This window comes from Apis florea, unplaced genomic scaffold, assembly GCF_048593485.1.
Source record: "Apis florea isolate Af1SG1 unplaced genomic scaffold, ASM4859348v1 contig_3733_pilon, whole genome shotgun sequence".
NCBI classification, from domain to species: Eukaryota; Metazoa; Arthropoda; class Insecta; order Hymenoptera; family Apidae; genus Apis; species Apis florea.
The window spans coordinates 6,049-29,512 of NW_028256825.1; the positions used below are offsets into that span (position 1 = coordinate 6,049).

Sequence of the window (23,464 nt, forward strand, 5' to 3'; positions counted from 1 at the left end):
TTCTTAATATCAGCGTTTTCAGAGCACCTCCGGGCACCTTAACCCTTTAATTTAATATATCAAAATGCACGATAAATTTACCGTCGCGCATCTAATGGTACTCGTAGTCCTTTTACGATTTTTATTTTATCAGAAGAATCTTATAGTTTAGTAAAACACGAAGTCTAGAGTAAAAAATAGAGTAGAAGCTGAGACTTTCTAGACACCGATTTGCGTATTGGATTTCTTTTTAAAGGGTTAATGTTCATCATCCAAGAAATCTCAGGATCTTGCTCATCTGCTTGCGTGTGAGCATTGCATTTTGGAGCGTAACGGGAACAATATTTTCCTGTACTTTTCTTTCTCTCTTTCTCTCCCTCCTTCTCTCTCTCTCTCTCTCTCTCTCTCTTTCTTCATTTTTCTTTTCTTTCTTAATTAAATGAAACTTTTCAAATTTTTCTATTACCAAAAAATCATTTTTTTTCGTTGTTCGAGGAATCAAAAGTTGTTTGTATTATTAGAATTATTTTAAAATAATATTTTATAAAAAACGGAATAGAAATTATTTTCAATTGATTTAAATTTTTTTCAAAAATAATAATATGTACAATTGTAGAAGTTATTCTAAGATTTGATCGTATTATATACGTATAAAATATTAAATGTTATTTATGATAATTTGTTTTCTGCATATAAAAAATTTAGATTATTATAATACTTAGCATACGATATGTATACAAATATCTGGCTCAATACACAATTCTTTTTCTTTTTCGTCGTACATTCGAATGCGTAACAAAAACCTATATTTCAATCAATATTATGTCTGCTTCTGAGAACGTTCTAAACCTTGAGAACAACGTATACACAAATCGATGAAAGAGTTTAACTTTCACGCGACACATTACTCTTTAGAAATATTTCAAATTTCTAGATCTATTTTATTAGTTATTTCAGATAAATGTAATTAAATAACAGCATAGGTATTTATCTCTCATAAATCGTTAAGATAAATTATTCTATTTATTTATTTTTAAGCAAGAAGCATCCTCTTTTTTCCAACCTATATCAATTTATTATATTTTTTTCAATTATTTAATCAATCAAATAATTACATTTATTAAGTATATAATATATAAAATATTTGTCTTCTTCAATTTAAATAAATTTCTACTTTTTATCAGAGGAGAATTTATTAGTTAAAGTATACTTACCATTGAAATATTATTTTCGAAAAATATTCATTTTATACATTTTTAATTTCGTTTTTAAAATTAATACCGTTAAAAAAATTGCAAAATATAATTTTGTTAAACAAAACTTTAAACAAATCTTTCGAACAAAAATTAAAATAGTTAAAGTATCATTTGTTTTTAGAAAAAAGAAAAAAACAAAAAATCAATAATGAGTCATTATTGTTACGAAGCCTTCATTTCATATAATACAACTTGATTTCACTGAAGCTGTCACAGAATCACCGACATTTTCTCCAGCGGAACACTTAATTACACGCATCTTTTCATCGACAATTACATACAACGCGTACAACGTTTAGAGCGAGGCATAAATATCTCCGTCACGGAAACGTCGTGCAGAGTTTCGTTACATAAAAGCGTTAGCCATGCAACATTCGTAACTGCGCTACTTGAACAGCTGAGTTTATTTGCTACAGAAACGGTCCGGTTTATAAATGAACCGCGCGTTTTATTAATAGCCGTTGCTTTCTCTCCACCCACGGAAAATGTTTTCTCCAAGTTTTTGCCCGTTTTATATCGCGTTTCTCGTCGATTTGAATAAAAACTCGAATAAGAAGATCTTTAAATTAAATTCCTATCTCGAATACGATGCGACGTTTCGAGAGGAAATTTATGAAATAATAGAGTATCACCACGAAGTGATTCGACTTTATCAGCGATCCTTCGTCCAGCAATTTCATAACGAATTTATTATTTTTTTCACCTATGGCTCTTTCATAATTTCTTAAAGTGCGAATATATTTGAGAGTAAAACTCTCGAAAATATTTTTCACAAATGGACACTGCGTTGGAAATCCGATAGTGACTTTCACTCTCAAAATAATTAGTGACAATAAATGTCGAAAGTAATTCTTAAATGAATTTGTACTCTTTTATTCAATTAGCCTTTATTCAATTAGCTTTTATCGGTCGGTGTTTCTTGACGCGACAATGGTGAAAGTTTAATAATTATTTTGATTAGAATTTGATCTTACACGATGGAAATTTGATCTTGACGCTTGGTTTGTATCTAATTTTAATATTTAACAATATTTGAAATCTTATGCTTATAAATTTTATTTTTTTTAGAAGCAAATCTAGAATTGAACTAATTGAACTTTGAATAAAATGTTTTCGATTCAAAGTTTCTTTCTTAGAAAGATAGAATAGAGATATTTTCATTAAAAGAAAAATTGTTGAGGAACGTTATAAAATTATAGAAATATCCATTTGTATACAAATTTATAAAAGAAAAATTGAATAGATTAAACTGTTTGTTCACATACAAGAGAATATTAGGATTAATATTAGAATAAAGAGAAGATACATGAATTTTGTTTAATGACAATAGAGAAAATAATCAGAGAAAATCAACTGATTATAATCTTAAAGCAAATTGAATATCTCTTATCTCTGTAGAAGTAATCATCTTTTAATTTTTTTTTTCAAAGAAGTAATATGTATTAGTAATTAAAATTTAAAAAAAAGTAATAATTATGAAAAATATTATTTAACTTTTCAAAAATTCTAAGAAGCAGACTACGGATTTTTTATAAATATTATTAAATAAATAAAATTTAAATAGAGATTCCTTTCATTCATTGAATGATTCTATAATGATTCAAATGCTTTGCATACTAAGAACTTTATACATTTCCAATCAAATGTAAATTTTCACAAATGTACAAGCAATTCTATATTCTATTCACAATATTATTATTCCTCAAACAAAAAGTTAAAAAAGTTAGAATAAAAAAAGTAGACAAAGCAAACCTATCACTCGTTGTTGATTATAAATTAGAAAGAGAGAGAGCGGAAAGAATTCCGATCGAGTGGCCGAGTAGAGGAGGAAGCGCGTTAAAAAAAAAGCGTATAACCATGGCGATCGGAACCCCATCCTCGAGTTCTCAGTTTCACATTGGGAATTCTATTGGCGCGCAGATAGACGCGGCGTCGCATTCCGTAGAGGCATCTCCGTTAATTGACCTAGTATTCTCTTATTATTTCGCGTCCTGTTTTTATCATTTTTCTCTCATACACCTTTTTTTCGATCGATATCCATGTAATCACATTAACGTGATCGCAAGCAAATCGTTCGTCCTTTGATTATATATTTATACGTTATTTTTTTTCTTTTTCTTTTTCTTTTTTTTTTTTTAATCTCGACTGGCTAAGATACTTGTTTTGAGCTTGATCTTACCACGTAGATACATGTAATGTAGGCAACGATCAGTTTCCGTCGGGAACGCTCTCACGAAACGACGGAGAGGAGAGGAACGCGCGAGCTCTCCGTCGATTTTTCTCTCGAGAGTGTTTCGCGGAAAAAGGAGAAAAAGCAAAAAAGGGAGATAAACAGAGCGTCGCCGCGATTTAATCAATTATAGCGATTTATGTCGAGTGGGAACGTCGTCGAAAGGGAATTCCTCGAAGAGGAAGTTAGATCGACAAAACGATCTTTATTCGCCAGCGAAGATGGCGTTCCTATCGAGAATCTTCGTCAAGTTGAGCTTCGATTCCTTTGAAACCGTATTTCATGCTTCTTTTTTTACATTTTATCAATAAAGTAAAATTTTTTTAATGATAAATGCTTGTATATGTATATATGTAATATACGTATAATTGATTGTTTAAATTGAAGCGATAAATCTACGTATGCTTTTTAATTCTTTCTTCTGCCTGGTTTCTTAATTTCTTTTCTCTTTTTTGTTAGATTCTTGATTAACACGTGTGAATGTACAGTTCGGATTGAATCGAACACGTTCAATGATAAAAGATAATTCGTTGACAAAAATCTTTAGTTTTTTCGAATTTTTTTATTGTGACGTCCATTCATTTTAGAGAAAAATTTATTTTATTATGCTTGGCTTCAGATCTAATAAATTACGACATTTCAAACGACATTTCATATGCTTAGCTGAAAATTCGTTTTCCATTTAATAAGAATGATAAATAGTTTTAATTGAAATGATGAATATTAAATTGGTGCTTATATATGAAATGTCATTTCTTCAGAGTAACATATTAGTTTCTCTTTTATCATATCTATTTAAATTAAAAAAATATATATATATAGAAAAATTTGAAAGAAATATTTTTACAAATTATCTTCTATTTTTATCAGATAAAGTTTTAATTAATAAGTTATTTTTAAAACAACTTTACGCTCTTGCATAATTATTAGAACTATTTTATAAATCAGTTTGGAAATAAAGCAAAAGTTAAAATTCTACCGATTTTCTGATTATTCCATTCGACATAAAATTGTAAAAATAAAAAAGAAAAAAAACGACATTTCATATGCATCAATCAAATAGATATATTGAACAGATACAGTGTGAAGATGAAGTTTTTAAATGTCAACGGTCAAAAAAAGAAAAAAAAAAGAAGGAATTCCTCCCTTCAATCTTCGATCGTTCGTTTATCGAACATTCGTTGATAAGAATTCGTATTTCATAAATAATTTTCCTAAAATTTACCCCACATTTTGGAAACCCGACTGGATCGATCACACGTTTGTCGTGGACGTCGTGGTAGCACCTTTCGGAACAAAGAATCTCAGCCCCCGAAGAAGACTCCGAGAGAAGGGTGGCGGATGCAAGAAAAGATCTCGAATACCGTGAGATGAAAAGCGATGCTCTAGGAATGGGGCGCGTGTTGTAAAACGCTCGCGCGCAAAAGGAAAGCGTTTCCCCTCTTTTTCTCGTAGGCGTTTGGCGTTTAATCGTCGTCGTCGAGGCCGAGCAGCTCGGGCGGAAGTCGTCTATGCCGGCAGCACAACGTCAGACAGAGCACGCGAGCCGCCAATCGAAATTGCGGACTCAGGGTTCCGAGGACCACCGCTTTCCAGAAACTGTTCGTCACCCCCAGCCACACTACCGCGAAATGAAGAAACGGTACCTGGAACGTGATAATATTATGCGAATAAATTGGAATATTTGATGATAATATATATGTCGTGGTTATCATTTGTTCCATTATTTTGAGAAATTTATATTTATACGATATTTAATATTTAATATTTAAGAATAATTCTCAGATTTCCAAGTATTAATTTAACTGTTGTAAAATAAAATAAATTTATTTTAATTTATTTAAATTTATCGTTATTTATTATAAATAAATGTTTCGTTAAAATTTGCCTCGACATTTGTGCAAATTTTATGAGCATCCAGTCGTGATATAATGCAAACCAGATATCGTATAAGATAATTTATTAATCATTAAATATTTACATTTCAACATATTATAAAAAATCAGTGAGATTGCACAATATAATTAATTAGATATTTGTATTATTGTAATAACTTCTTTATATTTAAATAGCACAGAAAGGTAAATACTACTTTGAAACTTTTTCACTTGATATTTTTAAACTTCTTTTGATGAAAAGCCCTTTGCTCTATAATTGATTAAAAAAAAAGTAATAAAGAAAAAAAACCAATAATATCAACGTATCTGGTTATATAAGTTTTCATATTTAATCCAGGAATAATACGATTTTTGATTTTAATTAGAAAATGTACTTTTTGAACCAATATGTTATGAAATTTCTATACGAAATCTCTTATCTTTCAAAGAGAATAAATACGATTTCTCGTATTAAAATATAAAAACTGATCTTTCTCACATACTTCCTCGCATATTCACAAAAAGAGCGTAACATTTAAATTACCTGCGGCGGTCCATTAACGACAGCGTATATCCGGAGACCGGCATACGGTGCCCAGGACACCCAGAAAGCCATCACCAGGACAAAGGACATAATGTGACTCGGATTGCTCAGATTTTCTGAGAGCGCGGTCGCGTACTCCTTGTCGTGTATCAGTACGCCGGATCTTAGCCGCCTCATCATAGTGAAGATGTAGCAGTAGGTGTAGACGATGGTGATGACCGATGGGCCTAGCACGAGGATCGACAGTGTGATGGTGTAAGCAGCCATGTTGCCCCAGTCGAGCATGCAGATGAACGCCTCCCGGTCGAAAATCGGCTTTTGGAAACCTAGGAGGGGCGGGCAGCACATCATCGCCACGCTGATCCACGTGAAGACCATCCAGCACTGGCATCGGGTCTTCGTCTGCACGGTCTCGTAACGCAATGGTTTCCTGTCCAATCGATACTTTAATCATGAACTCGACATGAAACGCAAATTTCCAGGATTGAGATTCAATTTTAATTCCAACGTGATGTATATTGGTTGATGTTGGACTTGGACGTTGGAGAAAGTTGAGGGTTATGGTTGAGTTTATAATACATGAAGAAATAAAAAGTCAAGGATATAGAGTTGAAGTTCTAGTGAATAATGGATCATTCGTGTATATGTATGTGTATAAATTGTTGATCGATGGAATGAATTAGAAAGTTTGACAAAGATTGTTGAGATTTCAATTTACCTATTATCTTGATATTGATTTTCACTCCAACTTGGATTTATTTTATTGCTCTAATATGTTGAACACGTTAAACTAATAAGATGCATTATATTGCTGTAGAACGTTATTAAATTCATGTTGTTCATTGAATGTTCTTTTCAAATTCTACTTGAATATCTTGTTTAATTTTGTTCTCTTAGAAAAATATAATAAATATCCAAAAACTTTTGAACGTAGAAAGAAATTGAAACGTACCTGATAGCCAAATATCGATCGACGGAGATCCACATGAAGGTGTAAACGGATACCGCCCAGAGAGTAACTTCCAAATAGCCAACGAGACGACACACGATGTCCCCGTAGACCCATCTTCGTACCAGCGCCGGATACACCGAAAGCGGAACCACCAGCAGACCACAAAGAAGGTCCGCCGACGCGAGAGACAGCAAGTAGTAGTTTATCACCTCGGAGGGACCTGTGCGGTGTGATGCTCATTTGTATTTACCTCGAGTGTGAACCACATTTCACCGAATGTTACAGTATTCGTTGCTTTTTCACTGCTTTGTGGTGACAGAGTCAGGAAATTAAAAAAAAAAAAAAAATCCGCAAGAATGAAGAAAAAAGAAAAAGTTGTGGCATGAAGTAATAGAATTATATCTCAAAATAATGAATTCGAATTTTGCCAATGAATATTTATCTATATTATAATTATGTTAAAACTATTAATATTATATTAGAATATTGATTATGTTAAAAATAGTAAATGTTTGAATATAATATATGAATATTATATAATAATGATTTTAGTATAAATTTGTAAAATGATTTTGCAATTAAAAATGTAATAATTTGGAAGAGAACAAAATGTAATATATATTAAATTACTTAATGAAGATATAAATCGAAAAAAAAGATGCAAAGATACATGCGCTGTTTATAAAAGAAAAAGGAAAATATTGTTTTTAATAAATCTATCCATATTTATGCAAAAAATATTACATATATATGTAAAATTAATAATAACACGTATAATTTAAGAATACTTATTCCAATTAAATTCCAAAAATATAGAATGCAATTTCTTTTTATCTAAAAGAAATAAAAAATTTCCGCAAAAATTACCAAGAATATCAAGATGTTAAAGTACTTACCACGGAAATTAAGGTAGGTGGCGATGATGAGGAGATTCGAGAGGATGATGGCGACACCGACCACGAAGATGAGGCCCGCCTGCATGAGAGCCTCCAGCGAGGGCTCCTCCATGCCGCCACCCTTTCGAGCTGCATCCCCCCACCCGCCCTTAGGTGCTGTTACCCGTCACCCCCCTTTTATCAACAGCCACTAAACAGCCAGGTGCCAGGCTCTCCTGGTAGCTCGCACCTGGTCCACTCCTCCACTTCCTCGAAATCCTTCGCCTCAAGACCTGCCCTGCCGGAGGCTGTCAATCCTCCACCAGCAACGATAAACTTTGTCCGAGATCTTTATGCGAACGTACCTTCTCTAACGACCTCGTAACTTGGACGATCTTGATGGAGGATCAATACAGCTATGTTGCTGCAAGCAGAGAGTAGAATTTGCTGACGTTTCGTTTTAATTTACAGGAGTATCACGAGATGCTGAACTGGTGAGAGGACCAGACGATGACTGCAAGAACGATGATGGCGTGATGAAGTGACCGATGCATAAGAATCGAAGGCACAAACGATGAGCTGAAGAATGAAGAACTTTAATGAAGAAATTCGATGCTTCTATATTCGTTTTTTTTAACCACTAAGAGAAGTAGTTTATATACTATATTTAATGAAATGATTTGATTAGTTAAAAAATTGATTTCTAGATTGGATACGTAAGAGGAAAAGAAATGAATATTTATATACGGCAATTTCTTTGAAACGAATAAAATTCATCGAAGTTAAAATCAGTATCGGATATCGGGTTTATTAATTGAATGCATAAGAAAGTGTAATCATTTGATCCATTTCAAACATCGCGGAATCAAAATAATCAAGCAATCAGCACACTCGTAAAAAAGGGAGAAAGAATAACCGATAAGTTTAATAAACGACGAATAAAATAAAAATTCTTTCCAATCTTTGATAAATCATATTCCAATAATCCATTAATAAATTAGATTTAACAAAGTTCTTTATTTAAAAAAACAAAGGAAATCACTCTATAAAATATCACATACTATATTTCAAACGATATAAAAGATTCTATTGGATCAATTGTAACTAAATAAACTCTTTACGATCCCTTTCAAACCAGTAAAAACGTTACAATCCTTTTTACAATCATGGACGTTGATACATGATGTCGTTTCACATCTCACATCAGCTTATCCATGTTTACATCGGAAAATTTTATTCACTCACCATCTTTTATACATGTCTCGATTTCAGAGCATAGAATTGGTGTATTTTGAAGGTGGAGCACACGAATTGAATCCAAGAGAATAGATTGTTCGGATAACGGGAAAGGGTGAAAAGCAGTGAAAGTTTGGCATCAATAGTCGTTCTTTTTTTCATACACATTCTTACGAGAGCCACATAAGCCAGGTGAAACTCGCATGGCCAGTACACGCGTTCTCCCTCTAGCTATCGACCGTCATTCATAATTCAGCCGAGTCGATCCTGAATGGAGGCCTGTTTTATGAAGCATCACGTAGGTAACTATCGCCGAATTAAAGAGGAACTTCTATATATATTTTTTTTTGGAATATTTCGTCGATCAATTGTCGACTATAAAACAAATAAATAAATAAGTAAATAATAAATAATTCGAGTAAAAGAATCGTATAAGAATATTGTTATTACTTGAAGGTGTTTGTTTGAACAGTGTAATATTAATTTCATTTTTGAATTGTCATCGCGTGACTTGAGTTGGAAATATTTAATACGAGAAGAAGTGCTTGTTATTTTGAAGAATGGTATGTGCATGTTTGAATGTTATTTGCAGATGTTTGACAAGGAAAGTTTACATATTATCGTAATTTATTTTTATGTTTTTTATATATTCTTAAAAGTATTTATAATTTAAAAAATTATAATAGAATTATTTAAAATAATCAGTGAATAAATAGGAATAGCTAAAATAAATGAGAGATTTAAAATAATATCATGAATTTTCTATTATTTTTAATTATATAACATTTTAATATTATTAAATAAATTATGTTAGAAATAAATTCAAAGTTCCTTTATGCAAATAATCACAAGATTATAATAAAAATATTTCAGAGTAAATTAATTCAAATGTAATAATTATTTCATTTATATTTAACGTTCACTTAAAATAAAGCTGTTTTTCCATAATTTTTGAAATAAAATATTTATTTGAAAATGATATATTTAATTTAAATTTACAAACACTTTAAGACACTTTAAGGTTTTATCATTTTCGTAATATTAATATAAATTAATAATATAAATATATATAATAATAATATAAACATAAATATAAATATAAATATAAAATGATATATAAAAATATTATCATAATATAATCGAAACAATCCATTTTCTCAAATCGTTATTCATTATCTTTATGTCAATTAAAATCTATCCAAGTCTGGTTTATACTAACAATATGCAATCTCAAGATAAACGTCATTAAATTATCCTCGATATTGCAGTCTTCGCAAGATTCTAAAAATATACGTAACGAAGACACTCTTGTTCCAATTAAAAGCCTTATTCTTATACACGCTATAGAAAATCATCGTATCCACTGCTCGTATTCTCCATCGTAAGATAAACGTCGTTAAAGCAATCTTTCGTTTCAAGTACTAACGTGACGATCGTTAACCTCACCTCGTAAACCATGAGTGCATACAGACAGAGAAGACATTGCGATAGCGAGAACGCGTTCTTCACGAGACAATCATCCCCTCGAGCATCGTTCTACACTATGCAGAATATTCTCTGATGTAGTCAATCAAATTGACGTAAAGCAAACGTTCATGTTGCATAATATTTTATAATGTTGATCGTAGAAAGTGAACATCAATCAAATATTTTGCTAACAAAATTGTAAGTTTTATGAATAAAGATAGGTGAAATTTTCAAGTATTGGCTAACAAAAAATTAAAAAGTTAATTTATTTACGATGAATTTTAACTTTATGATTATATATAATATTTCTTCTATCTAATATTTCTATGATTTTTTTTTTATATTTTCTAAATTAGTTTTCTAAATATTTTAGAATTTCAAAACTTTTGAGACATTTCTCATTCAATTCTTTACTTATCCATTAAATTTTTTCGATAACAATTGAAATAGTAATAAAAATATTCAGAAATGAAATTTCACATCTATAATTATAAATTCTAAGATACTAAAAAGAATTTAAAAAAAAAGTAATTAAAACTTTACATCTTTCTTTGTTTTTAATTTAAATTCTAAAAATAGAAAGTAATAAAAATTCGAAACTCTTTAAAAATTACAAAATTTTTAAAACTTTAATTTTTTTTAACTTTCTTCTTTTATTTCAATTTTATGAAATACTCGAAATTAAGAAACAATAATCTTTCATCTATTCTATATCCAACAAAAATTCTTTTTAATTCTGTCCAATTAATATTTAATTATGAAGTATCAAAGTCGATTAAAAATCCAAATAAAATATATTCAACTCTATAAATACGATTTTATACACCAATAAAAAGTGTAAACAGTTTATGCTTTGAATGCTTCTCTCATTCTGTTATCATGCTTTTTATCAGATTACCTTTGAATTGAAATAAGGTGATCTATAGTTAGCCCTGAACATGAAAATTATTGCTGTTTTTAAAGTACACAGTGTATACCCATAGAATATTATTGATAAAATGTCAGTAAGGCAAATAATTGGTTAATTTGTGATTGAAATCAAATGAAAATCTTGTTGATGAAAGCTCAAGTTAAGCAGATTTCTATGCACATTGACACATTCACTCGGTGATGGTCAAGTCTCTTATATAAAAACTCAGGGCTTAATGAAGCCTCGACCTCGGATTTAAAAATCACGTAAAGGTTTACTTCTGTCGTTTCCCTTGTTGCCTTGTAAATGTCTTATCGTCAACGGTCTTCAATGGCACGTGACACGATCACGAGAAGGTCTTTACTTTTTTCCGTATTTTTGTATTTAAACGATAATAGTAGTAGATGAAAAATTAATTATTCGCATTATTTTTATATTATTTAATATCTGAATTATATTGATAATAAAATCGAAAATAATATATTAATTAATAATAAAAATATATTAATATTAAAAATAATAGAAATGTTTAATAATTGATATTAAAATTTTAGAATCTTTAGTAAATAGTAATAAATTTCTGGAATTGCATAGATTTAATTTATATAATATTATATAATAATATAATAAATAACATGAAAATATTAAATATTTTTATTAATTATTTTTGTTAATATGCTGATTAAAAATTTATGTCGATTATATCGATTTTGAAGAACCTTCGAAATAATGATTTTTCTATATATGTTTTATTTTAATGAGATTTTCAAAGTTACCTTCAACTCTCTTATAATCTTTATCTAATAATTAGCATAATTATGAGAGATATTATGTAGCCCTGAAAATGGATTATAAGATGATACCTATAAAACTTGAAGGTAAATCATGAAAATTTAGGGAGGGCAAAAAAAAAAAAAAGATATAGAAAAATCTCTCAAAATGACAAAAAAAAATACACTGTCTCCATCTTATATATTGTATTCCAAATAAGGAATACGAATAGAAATTATAGCTAAATCGAGATTAATGTTATTTCGTAAAGAGAATTTCGTTTTCGACGGGATTTAAATTTGAAAACTTGTCGAGCATGCTTGTTACGAGAAACGGCGAAACTTGTCCCGCGAAGAATAGTATTCTTTTAACTGAGAACAGTAAAGAAAGTGTACCCAATTAAGAGAGAAAATGGTTGGAACGTTTGAAGAGTTGCAAAACTCGGTCCACGTTTGCATTGCGTCTTCAAATTCTATAAATACAATTTGATATGTAAAAATAGACGCGAAATTTTTCAACAAATTCTACGAGATGAATGAAAAACGAGACCTGGTTCGTTCTGAAGCAAGATTCTTTAAATCATACCTTGGCCGAGTACGTGTGCACTCGACGTCGTTTCAAAGTAAATCGTGTGAAAAACGAAATCCTATACAAGTATACACATACAAAAAGAAAAAAAAAAGATAATTATTTCGTCGTTTCGACTCGTTATGAAAAATTATATTTTTCACTGCATTATATTTTTATATGTTATTTATTGCACGGATAGAATTATTAAATATGAAGTTCAAAAATAAATTAAACTTAGATTTTTTTCTATGCGTGATTTTTTTGATTATGTTATTCTTATCGTTAGGAAATCTTTACACTATCTTGATTACAAACGTTATTTTTCAAAGGAATTGTTATTTTCAGTTTGCTGATAGAACACGGTACACAAAAGCAAACTAAAAGGAACAGGTAAAAAGAATTCTTTACTTAGCTGCTTTAGATTTTCAAGATTAATGAGAATCTCAATGAAAATAGCTCAGAAGAAAAGACAAGCAAAAGTCAGTGGACAAGTTGTTAAGTAGAAGGGTGTTATTTCTTTGGAGATTGTTAACAAGATATGCAATATAATTATTTAATTGGATTTATTTTGTAGTATTTGTTGATACTATAATTGATAATTATCTTAATAAAAAATAATTTTTATTATATTAAATTAAGATATATGAAATTTCGTTTCTTTAAAGTTTAATAGAAATTGATAGACTATCTCATTGATTCAATTTTATTTTATTTTCAATTGTTTATTAATTATAATGAGGGCGAAGAAATGTGTTATAAATTAAATATATATTGAATGAAGTTTTAATAACAAAATTTATAACAAAATTTAGAAAAGATTAAAGATATGTTAACATGATTTTATTATCTACACCTTACACATAGAACTTACAATTTTCTCTAATCATATCGTAATTTGCGAGCTACAATTACATTATAAACTGATCGACTAGATAACAAGAAGCCAAGAAAATTACGTAAACCGTTAATTTTCATTTATGGAAGTCATAATATTGATCAAATGGAACGTAGTACCATTTACGAGGAAACATTTTTACCATTTGCTTAATACACCTTTTGACCTACAATTTTAAAAACTTTCCAGTTTTCTATTGCAAATACAATAAAAGAAACGAACAAAGAAAGATGAAGAAGCATGAATTTCACTGCACTTTATTCGAAACTTATAAATATTTTCACTACCTTTCATTTAGAGATATAAAAATATTTAAAGAATAGAAAATGGAAATTTTTCACTTCTTTATTGCAAACCTAATAACTTAATAAAGAAGAAAGAAAGAAAAATAAATCGACAATTTTTTTATTTTATCAACACATCACCCAAAAATTCTGAATATTTTTTTATCTACGTTTTGAATCTTTTTAAGTGGAAAAATATTCAATGGGCGTACGATAATGGACAATTTACACAGAATGAAATGCAATCAATTCCCAAGGCGATTTCGATCAAGCCACACAAATCATTTTCGTGCACGCGCCATCCAAAAGCGAATTAATCTACGTGGCTGACTTTATTAAACCTTTAAATCACGTTATCGCTACCGTCCCGCTTTCTGAATTTTGCTCTATATAGCAAAAGTTATTACGCCCTCCATAGGGCGGCTTTTACACAGTGGCTCAATTAATGAGAAAAGTTTCCGGACCAAGAGATTTCATTCCTCTCATCGATATTCTTTATTCCTATGGACGCGTTCCAACCGGCGCATAATCAGGTATCTGGCTCTAGCGAGCGATAAAAATACCGAATGAATCGTTTTCGTTCGTTTGAAAGAAAAACGAGACAAAAGAAAAAAGGTAGAGAAGAAAAGAAAACTTAAATGAACGAAGAAGCGTGCATTGAATTAAAAATTGTTCGATAACCGAATTGTTTCTTGATCGCGTGCCGGTAATTTTGTCGCATTTTAATCTCAAATATCGGTTACAACGGATGAATAATGAGAAAATATATAGAAAAATAAACAAGAGAAAACAAATTATTTCGAGAGCTCTCTATGATACTTCCTATTGAAACCTAATCACGATTGTTTCAACTCTTTGGAACATAATAGTTTTGAAATAATCCGATATGTATGATAAAATATTTTTCATTCTCTTGAAAAATTTAAATAACTAATCAATTTATTCAGAGTTCTTTTTATGCTTTCAAAGAATTAAAGACAGAAGAAAAAACATTTTTTTAAGAATTCGAGGGCCATTTAATTGTCGTCATGCGAACGATATCAATTCTTCTAGCATGCTCAACACAATACCTCGTTTTTTTTTTTTTTTGCCGATTATTTAATTTCCAGTTGAACGATCGCATTCGAGAAACGTCAAATCTGCCAGTTATCGTTCATTCGTGAACTTGTTCGACGATGCGAGTTTACATGGATGACAAAACGAGCACCGAGAAGGGGCGAATGAACGGAAAACGGATAGAAAAAAAAAAAAGGGAAAAAACGCGTCGATGGTATATTTCTGGCGATGCTCTTCAATTATCGCCAGAGCAAGAACAAACCAGGGTTCGCAAAAACATTGGTCGTGTTGCGATGCTGGCTTTTCTATGTGTAACTAGCGTCACACCGCGATATAAGCACGGCACACGGTACATGGATACGTGTATAACGAGAGGGGAATGGAGGCGTGGGTGGTTTGCCTTGTTTAGTTAACCGAATATTTGCCCAATGATGCGCATGTCGTGATAAGCTGACGGGAGCACACAGATAGGAGCCGAGTCAATGTACATCCGGCGTCGATGTACGTGTATCTATGTATTTTCCGCTCTCCCCTCGCCTCGTGACATCAATTTTCGAACAGATGTGTGCGCGCGCGCACGCGCGCGTTGTGTGTGTGTGTGTGTGCATGGAAGAATGTGTACGAGTATGTGTATCAAAGGAAGCCGAACGTGGCCCACACTGTGAAAAGGGGGATGAAAGAGTTCAGTTAGAGGAAGTGGAGGAAGCGGGTGTAAAGAGAGATGGAAAGGAGTAAAATAGAGGAGTAAGAGGGGATGGAACAAGACTGTTAAAGAGTATTAGAGAGAAAGAGAAAGAGATAGAGAGACGTGATGAAAAACGCAACAACAACGAAGAGGAACGTAAAAAGAGAATACGCATTGTATCTATCTGGAATCTCTATCTCGATATTCATTCACGTTTGATCACGGATAAATGATTTCATTATCCGATCGTTCCGTCTCCTTTTTCCGTATCCATCGAATAATAAAATCGAAGGGATGAATATTGGTGAGGTGTTCTTGAAAAATGCAAATGAGACTTAACTTTCTCCGCGTTCCCGCCGTTCGACGCTAGCGAACAATTTCGAGATTTTGGATGATTTATTGCGAGAAAAAGTACGAATCACGGCTTCTGCACGGAGCAAACGAAATTGTCGATCGAGAACACTATGAACACAAGGGTATCACGCGCGCGACATAGACTGTCTGCCAGGCACAAGCACAAGGTGAACAATCGGAACATACGAAGAAGCGGCAGCACATGAATGAGGAGCGAGAGAAAGAGCGTTGGAGAAGGAGAGTAGCGAATGTAATATGTATATCTGGTCCATTTAACATTGTCGTGACACGAATGATAACGTGATTCGCGACCTAGCCACTGCCATCTTTGACCGATATTTGTGCATTAATCGGCCGAAGAGACCATCGAACCACGTACCTCCTCGATTTCATCCTGATCTCGTGCACCAGCTCCGCCAGTGCCTTGGACGCTGCCAGTCTTCCGCTAGGTCTGCCTGTGCTCGCGCCACTTTTACCTCCTCGATCTCGAAACAGAGATGATGACGAACAGAAAGTGTGAGAAAGAGACAATACACGTTTATGTGTGTGTGTGTGTGTGACTAGGACAGAAAGCACAGCGAGAGAACAGGCAGGCAGAGGCACGGGACGAGAGAGACGAGCCGAACGAACGAGATAGAAACAGAACGATGGAGGCACACACTGAAACCAAGGGGATGTTCACACTTGTGGTAGAGACGTTCTCTATCCTTCACGGTTTCTTCGTTCGCCCATCACGCCAAACACATCTCTCCCCCTGATTCAACGATCGAACGTTGAACCTGAGAACCACTTTCTTCGTGATCTGGGAACGAGATCTCAGATGAGAGCAGCTCGAACGAGACGCGGCTGTCACCACGTAGAGCGCACATTTGCGCTCGGCCGACCCGAGCTAGGCTTTACTACTACCGTCTGAATCCGCTTCTTTCCCTCGGCCCGGGAGTCGAAGCGTCGATACCACGACGACGCTTGCGCGCCACCCCCGATCCACCCTTTCCCACCCGGGCATTTTCACAGCGCATTGGCTCGAAGCCTGCCGGCGCGACGCCACGGCGCCCTGCACGAACAAAGTCGTTCCTTCTCGCACATCGTCCCCGAAACACCCGAAAATCCACACGATTTTCGGCCAATTCTCGCGCCTCCCCCGTGTGCTACTCCCTTCCCCAATCTCCTGCGAAGCTTTTTCCCTCTCACTTTCCCTTTTTTCTCGAATTTCATCGCTGGCCTGGAACGTTGGTCGGTTGTCGACGCGCTCGACACGTGCTCTGGCAATGTCGGTCAACGGGGCTGTTTCGTCACTCCACACCGAAGCGGGAAGGCGCCCGCCTTTCACGATTTCAATCGCAAAACTGCTTCGTGTCGCAGCTGCGTCACACATCTCTACTCGCTTATTATCTCGTTTTTCTAGTGGACGACGTGGAAACGATGTCGAGAGTCGTTCAGCTCGGATATTTTTGGAAATTTTCGAATATCTATGAATGAGCAGATTAATATAAGGGAGAGAAAAGAGAAATAAAAATGAAGATTGCAAGTGTGGGGAATCAATTATCATAAAGAAAAAATGATTGATCGAAATGAAGATGTTATTTAATTTTGAGGAAAATTGTTAAGTGAAACTTGTTGATTTAGAGATATTATTTTACGAGAAAATACGATATAGGTTCAGTTGAAATAATAGCTTGATTTATTAGAAGCGAATGGAAATTTATGTTTTTCATTGAACAGCTGTCCGTTCGGAGAACAGGTGATTAATACTTTGCATGCTTTTATGCACCAATAAGGTGTCACCAAGCTCGATCCTCGACATGTCTACAGATTAAAATCCCATTATGCAAATTATCCGTAATAACTTCGTTTGCATTCGACTACCTGACCGAGAACTTCTCCACATATTTCTGCCAGATAGCAATATCAATGACTTAGTGAACACGACATTCATCAATTTTGTCGTTCATTATCCATAAATGATATAAATACATATGTTGGGTTCGCTTAGATCGTTTTATTTATTTCGCAATAAATCTAGTAAAGTAATGTATGTACGTACATATGCTAAATTAATGTAGGAAAATTAACGAATAAGTCATTCTAATTAATGATATTTCATTTTATTATTTTTTTTATTTCAATAATTATATTTATCATATCAAAAATTCCGAATATTTTAATTCTGAATTCTTTCTCAATCTGATATTATCTACAATAATTTACATCATATACAAATAAATATGAAATTCATGAATAAAATAAATAGAATTTAAATAGAGATTCATTCATTGAATACTATGCTATATTAAATAATAATGTATACTTTTCTTACAATATTTTTATATTTTTGCATATTGTACAAATCTCTATAAAATATTTTGTATATTTAAATTTTCTATTAATGCATGAATATCTGTACATTTACATGTGATAGTGTCTAAAATGTATCATTAAAATAAATAAACCAATTTAAAAAATTTGCTATAAATCTTGTAGCCATATAAAAAAAAATAAATCATCATAATAGAACGATGTGAATTAGTTATTCACAGTAAGATGCAACATCGAAGATTGAAATTTTAATTAACGTTACTGAAACTAACCACTTCTAAAAGACACCGAGAAATCGAAACCGTACATCGTCCATGTCAGCTTAAATCGAAAACGCGATTCTTGCGATATCCTACATTTAATTGTTCCGGTGAGTGAAAAGTGAGGTACATGGAAACGACCTTTCCACCTGAACCTGACTCTTGTCGGTGTTACATAACACTCCATGATCCGTAAATAACAGTCTATTGACTGGTGTAGCATGATGATGATCGTATAGAGAACAACCTTTATCCGGAATCTCGAAGGATTTACTACTGCTGCAATTGCACAACGCAATAATCCCATTTGTAGTTCGATATCTATCCGTAGATCGAAACAGAGTGAACCGGAAAGAAAATGGTGTAATAGAAAATTTGAAACTATTATCTATGTATTGAAATATTTTGATCTCATGATTTATCAGTCTATTATATAGATAAAAATTTGGAACTTGATGGATCATATTTTATAATTTTTAAATTGAATCTTCTGATTTCTTTTCCTGTATATTTGTGATTAAAATAAACTCTAGTTTTCGATTTTTATCATTATCGATTCTGATATAATGGCTGATTTTAATGATTCTTTATTATACATGAGTGGATGAAATTTACATTGGAAATTTACTCGAACTTGTTTAATGTTACAGTTTTATGAGTATTTATTCAATTAAATTTGCTTTCTAGTTAAGCATTTTCAGTTTTCAAATTCGAAATTGTTACATTGATAAACTATTCGTGAAATTTTATAGTTTATCATGCATTTTGATTATCAAATGAAAAATTTATAACATTGATTCGTTATATATTAGAGAAAGTGAAAATATTGAAATTGTTATCGTTGTTGATTTTTAATGATTACTTTTTTTATAAACGTATATTAAAACTCTTCCTTATAATTTGATTTCTTTTTTTTATTGAAAATGAAAATTCAACTGTTATTATATTTTAATCATAATAAATCATTTCTTCCCATTCTTCGTATAATCGATTTTCTATCGTGAGAGATATTGCAATTTGCAAAAGTGAGAATGTAACTGCTTGTGTAAATTCAATTTTCACCCTAGCAAGCCAGCTAGAGTATCTTTTAAACGGTCATTATGCAAATCTAATTGAAAATTCGACGCGCGAGAGCGACCTCGACGAAGGTTTCTCTTCGCTCATCGTTGGACATAAATAACCAATGTGAAACACGCGAGTGAGAGCCAATGATAAAGTGAAACCACTTTGTAAGATGCACTTCGTCGAGATAACAGGAACGCGAGGTACGTGTACTGGACTAGATATATGCTGATTTAATTATTTTTGTCATGTTGCAAACCACCCAAGTAGACAAGACTATACTCACTGATTTTATTTTTCAATTCTATTTATCACTATCCAATATCAGAATTATCAAATTAAAACTGATGAATTTCAGATTTTTATTTTTATAATTTGTAAAAATTATTAAGTAATCCTTTAATTCTTTTGAAAATAATATTAATTTTTGTTGAAATAATTCTGCATATTTATATATTTTATTTTTTCATTTATTATATTTATTTGAAATATATTTAAAAATATTAAATAATAAAGGCAGATAAAATAAAAAAAAATTCTAAAATATCTGAAAAGAAACCAAGCATATATTTACCAATTTATTAAGGGATTAATAATTTATATGATTTTTTAAAGAAATTATTGAATTTTATTGAAATATTTATTTTAAGATGATTATTGTAAGATCTAATCTTGTTAAGAACACGTGCCAAAAGTGAATAATTCTATTAACGTTGTTATATAGAATAAAATATAAACAGAGAATTACTTTTCGATGAGTCAGTATTATTTGGTCGATATAGTATATTCATGACGTGGAATTGACGATCGTGTAATTCAGTATAGACAAGATCTTGCTGGGTGACCTTACCGAAGCCTCATCCCAACGTCGTTCTATTCAAATCAGATAGAACCTCCTTTCATCCACTCACGTTAGACAGGCTGATTAAGTCTTCCCTAGTGCTATTTTCGTGCTCTTGATTAAAAAACAGTAAATTCACATGCACGATTCGCAAGAAGCCTTCGGCGATATTGCAATAATGATGAACGAAGATTTTTTTGCGTAGAACGAAGATTCTAATCAACATCTATGAAATCTAATCACATTATTTGACACAACGCAGATATTTTTTGTCTGTTTGCGAAGGACATCAACACAATATCATCTTATGATCGATTATGAGCTTGGCAATGTATTCTATACTTTTTTCGTGAAAAATTCAGAAATTGTATTCAAGGAATAACATATTCGTAATAATTTTCAATATGTTCAAAATTTTTTATAATAAAACGTAAACATAAAATTATAAAAAATAAATGAAATGGAAGATTATTAAAGACACCATAAATTGTATTGAAATATAAAAGTACAATAAAGAAAAATGATTAGATTGAATCATTTAATGAATTAATCATCTTTGATAAGCCTCATTAAGAGAGGATTCCTAGAAATGTTAAAATATTTTTGCATATAATTTTTGAAAATTAAAACTAAAATATTTTGTCGACTAAGATATATAGAAAAAAATTGGATGTGCAAAATAATGTTTTTATTGGAATAGTGTTCTCTTAACAAATTGACTTACCATTATCTTTTAGCAGCAGTTTTATCGAAAAATTATAATACTGTTTGACTATATGACAAAATTAATTAAATACAAAACATTTTCAAAATGTGCCTCATATCATTCGAAAATATTAATCTTGATTACGTTAAATCATAAGATGCTTATAATTAAAAATTAAAACATGAGAACCATCCATTTCTAAAATATATGTACATGGACGAAAATAATCTTATTTTTTTCATTAAGCAACCTCAGAAGATTAGCATCTAAGGACGATGCGCTAGGTGCAACTGCACTGTCGAATGGAACTCTTTAAATTCGTGTTATCGTTCTATTTTTGTAGAAGCTTTTATGTATATACATCCACTCTGCGGATGCCTCCATTGTCTACCCTCACACACGGGTTCTATTTATAATTCCATCTCCGTCGATCGAGAACATGGTTAAGGAGTGTTCCTCGGGGATCCCCCGAAACTCAGGGGCGACGCATCAGGCCAGATGGCGTTGTTAACTGACGCAATAGGGCGTTGAATCATTAAATTTGGCATAGTTACGTTTCATTCTGAAACGTGATACGCTCATTCTGAAACCGGTGGCCATTGTGTCAAATTGGTACATCTCTGATTAGAAACTTGCGCGACCGTTTTATTGTTGCGCTCGAATTTATATGACAATTCACGTGCAACGATACAACGAAGTCGAACGATTTAGAGGAAACTATTGCACGCAAATCTGATCGGTGGAAGGAGGCTATTACTAAAAAAATAGATGATTCTTTAAATGCTTCTTTAATTGAAATTTCATAAATTATTAAATTATTTTTCTTTCTTCTTCATTTTATTGAAGAGAAAATATAATTTTTAATTAGAAAAATGTTAAAGATTACTTGGAATTTATCAATAATATCCATTATAATAAAAAACTTTTTATTAATGTTTATTTTAATATAGATAATATTTGAATTTAAAATATTAGAATCTTGATTATCTATGTTTCACTATTTCTTCTATTTATCATTAAACCTAAGATTAATTGAACGTTATAAAATTTTATTTTAATTTTGCGTCTTATGTATTGGTGATTTATGATACATTATACAGAAGTATTAGATAAACAAAAATATATTTTTTTTATATTAAGAAAGATTTAAAATTTCATGAATTTAATACAAATAATTCTTTTTCTTATAAATATTTTTAACTTTTTCCATCAGAATTTGAATTTTTTTTTCACTAGACAAATTATTATCTAAAATCTTAAAGCTTCATCAGTTAAATTTCACTCACTAAACTTCATAAAAAATGATATTACGATAAAACGTAAAGTCTATATATAGATATTGCTTAGATCGTATAAGCAGAATTTCTATAAATTGTAAAGCGACCTAGAACGGTCAGTCAACGAACGATTGCGCAAGATGCAAACCTTATCGCGGGATATGAAGGATATCCTAAGCCATTGGAACGCATCTAACGCTTATTGATCTGCTCCTCTTAGGAGGAGGAGAAGAGAGAGAGAGATAAAGACAGATCATGAGTCCAAAACGACGCTTCGCGATCGTCGTGGATCTTGGATACAATGGTGACCTCGACGAAGGTCTCTGTCAAACGACCTCGACACTTGAAAATGTGCCGAGGACATCAGGAAGAAGCAAGAAGACTAATAGTCATTGCTTAAATCCTTTGATGTGACTTAAATCGAACACACTTTGTTTTCATGATCAATGTTGGGTGTAATAAAAATCTTAATTAAAAGGAATATCGACAGAACGATATTGGAAGTAGGAAAATTTTACATTCTTAATCACAGATTTATCAGATAATAATGATTTTTGATTTGTTTTAATATATTTTCTCGAAAATATTATAACTATAACTATAAATTAATTGTGTGGAAATGAAAATTTCTTGTGTTTCTAATATTAATTGTTGATTATTTCTAGATTAATATATAAGTTTTGTAAAAATATTATTATAGCAAAAACGCAATTTGAGATATCCCATTGTAAAAACTTACCTTCCCACAAATTTCCTTAACTTGCTTCTGACCTACTTCGCATTTATTCTTTCGTTAAAATGCACTTTTGTCTTTCTATCAAACTCAATGCAAAACTTTTCGACCCATTGATTTAATCACCCGTAGAAGAAACCATCGTGCCAGTTAAATCGGAAACTAACCTCTACAAAAATTCCATGGTTCACTTCACACCGAATCAAAGTAAACTTTCTACAATTGTTCCTCGCTAAAATATTTCCAAACTTTCACTTTGATTCAATTTGTTTCACAGTATTTCACAAAAGATGTACGTTCTTTTTAAAAGCAATTTGATCAACCGCAT

At 31.6% G+C, this 23,464-nt stretch overlaps 1 protein-coding gene across 3 annotated transcripts; it reads right to left on the reverse strand.

Moving 5' to 3' along the window:
* Positions 1 to 1,391: 1,391 nt before the first annotated feature.
* DopEcR (G-protein coupled receptor DopEcR) lies at positions 1,392 to 23,427 on the reverse strand. 3 transcript variants are annotated; one of them, XM_003698387.4, is made up of 5 exons: positions 23,143 to 23,427; positions 7,735 to 8,137; positions 6,839 to 7,058; positions 5,887 to 6,316; positions 1,392 to 5,111 (listed from the first exon to the last, which is right to left on the reverse strand). In XM_003698387.4, the coding sequence occupies exons 2-5, from the start codon at positions 7,844 to 7,846 to the stop codon at positions 4,932 to 4,934; spliced, it is 942 nt and encodes a 313-aa protein (XP_003698435.1). In that variant the 5' UTR covers positions 7,847 to 8,137; positions 23,143 to 23,427; the 3' UTR covers positions 1,392 to 4,931. The 3 variants fall into 3 exon arrangements, with proteins under 3 accessions (XP_003698435.1, XP_086770888.1, XP_031775642.1); XM_086914762.1 differs by lacking the exon at positions 23,143 to 23,427 and adding an exon at positions 16,321 to 16,835; XM_031919782.2 differs by lacking the exon at positions 23,143 to 23,427 and adding an exon at positions 8,959 to 9,447.
* Between the last annotated feature and the right edge of the window lie 37 nt (positions 23,428 to 23,464).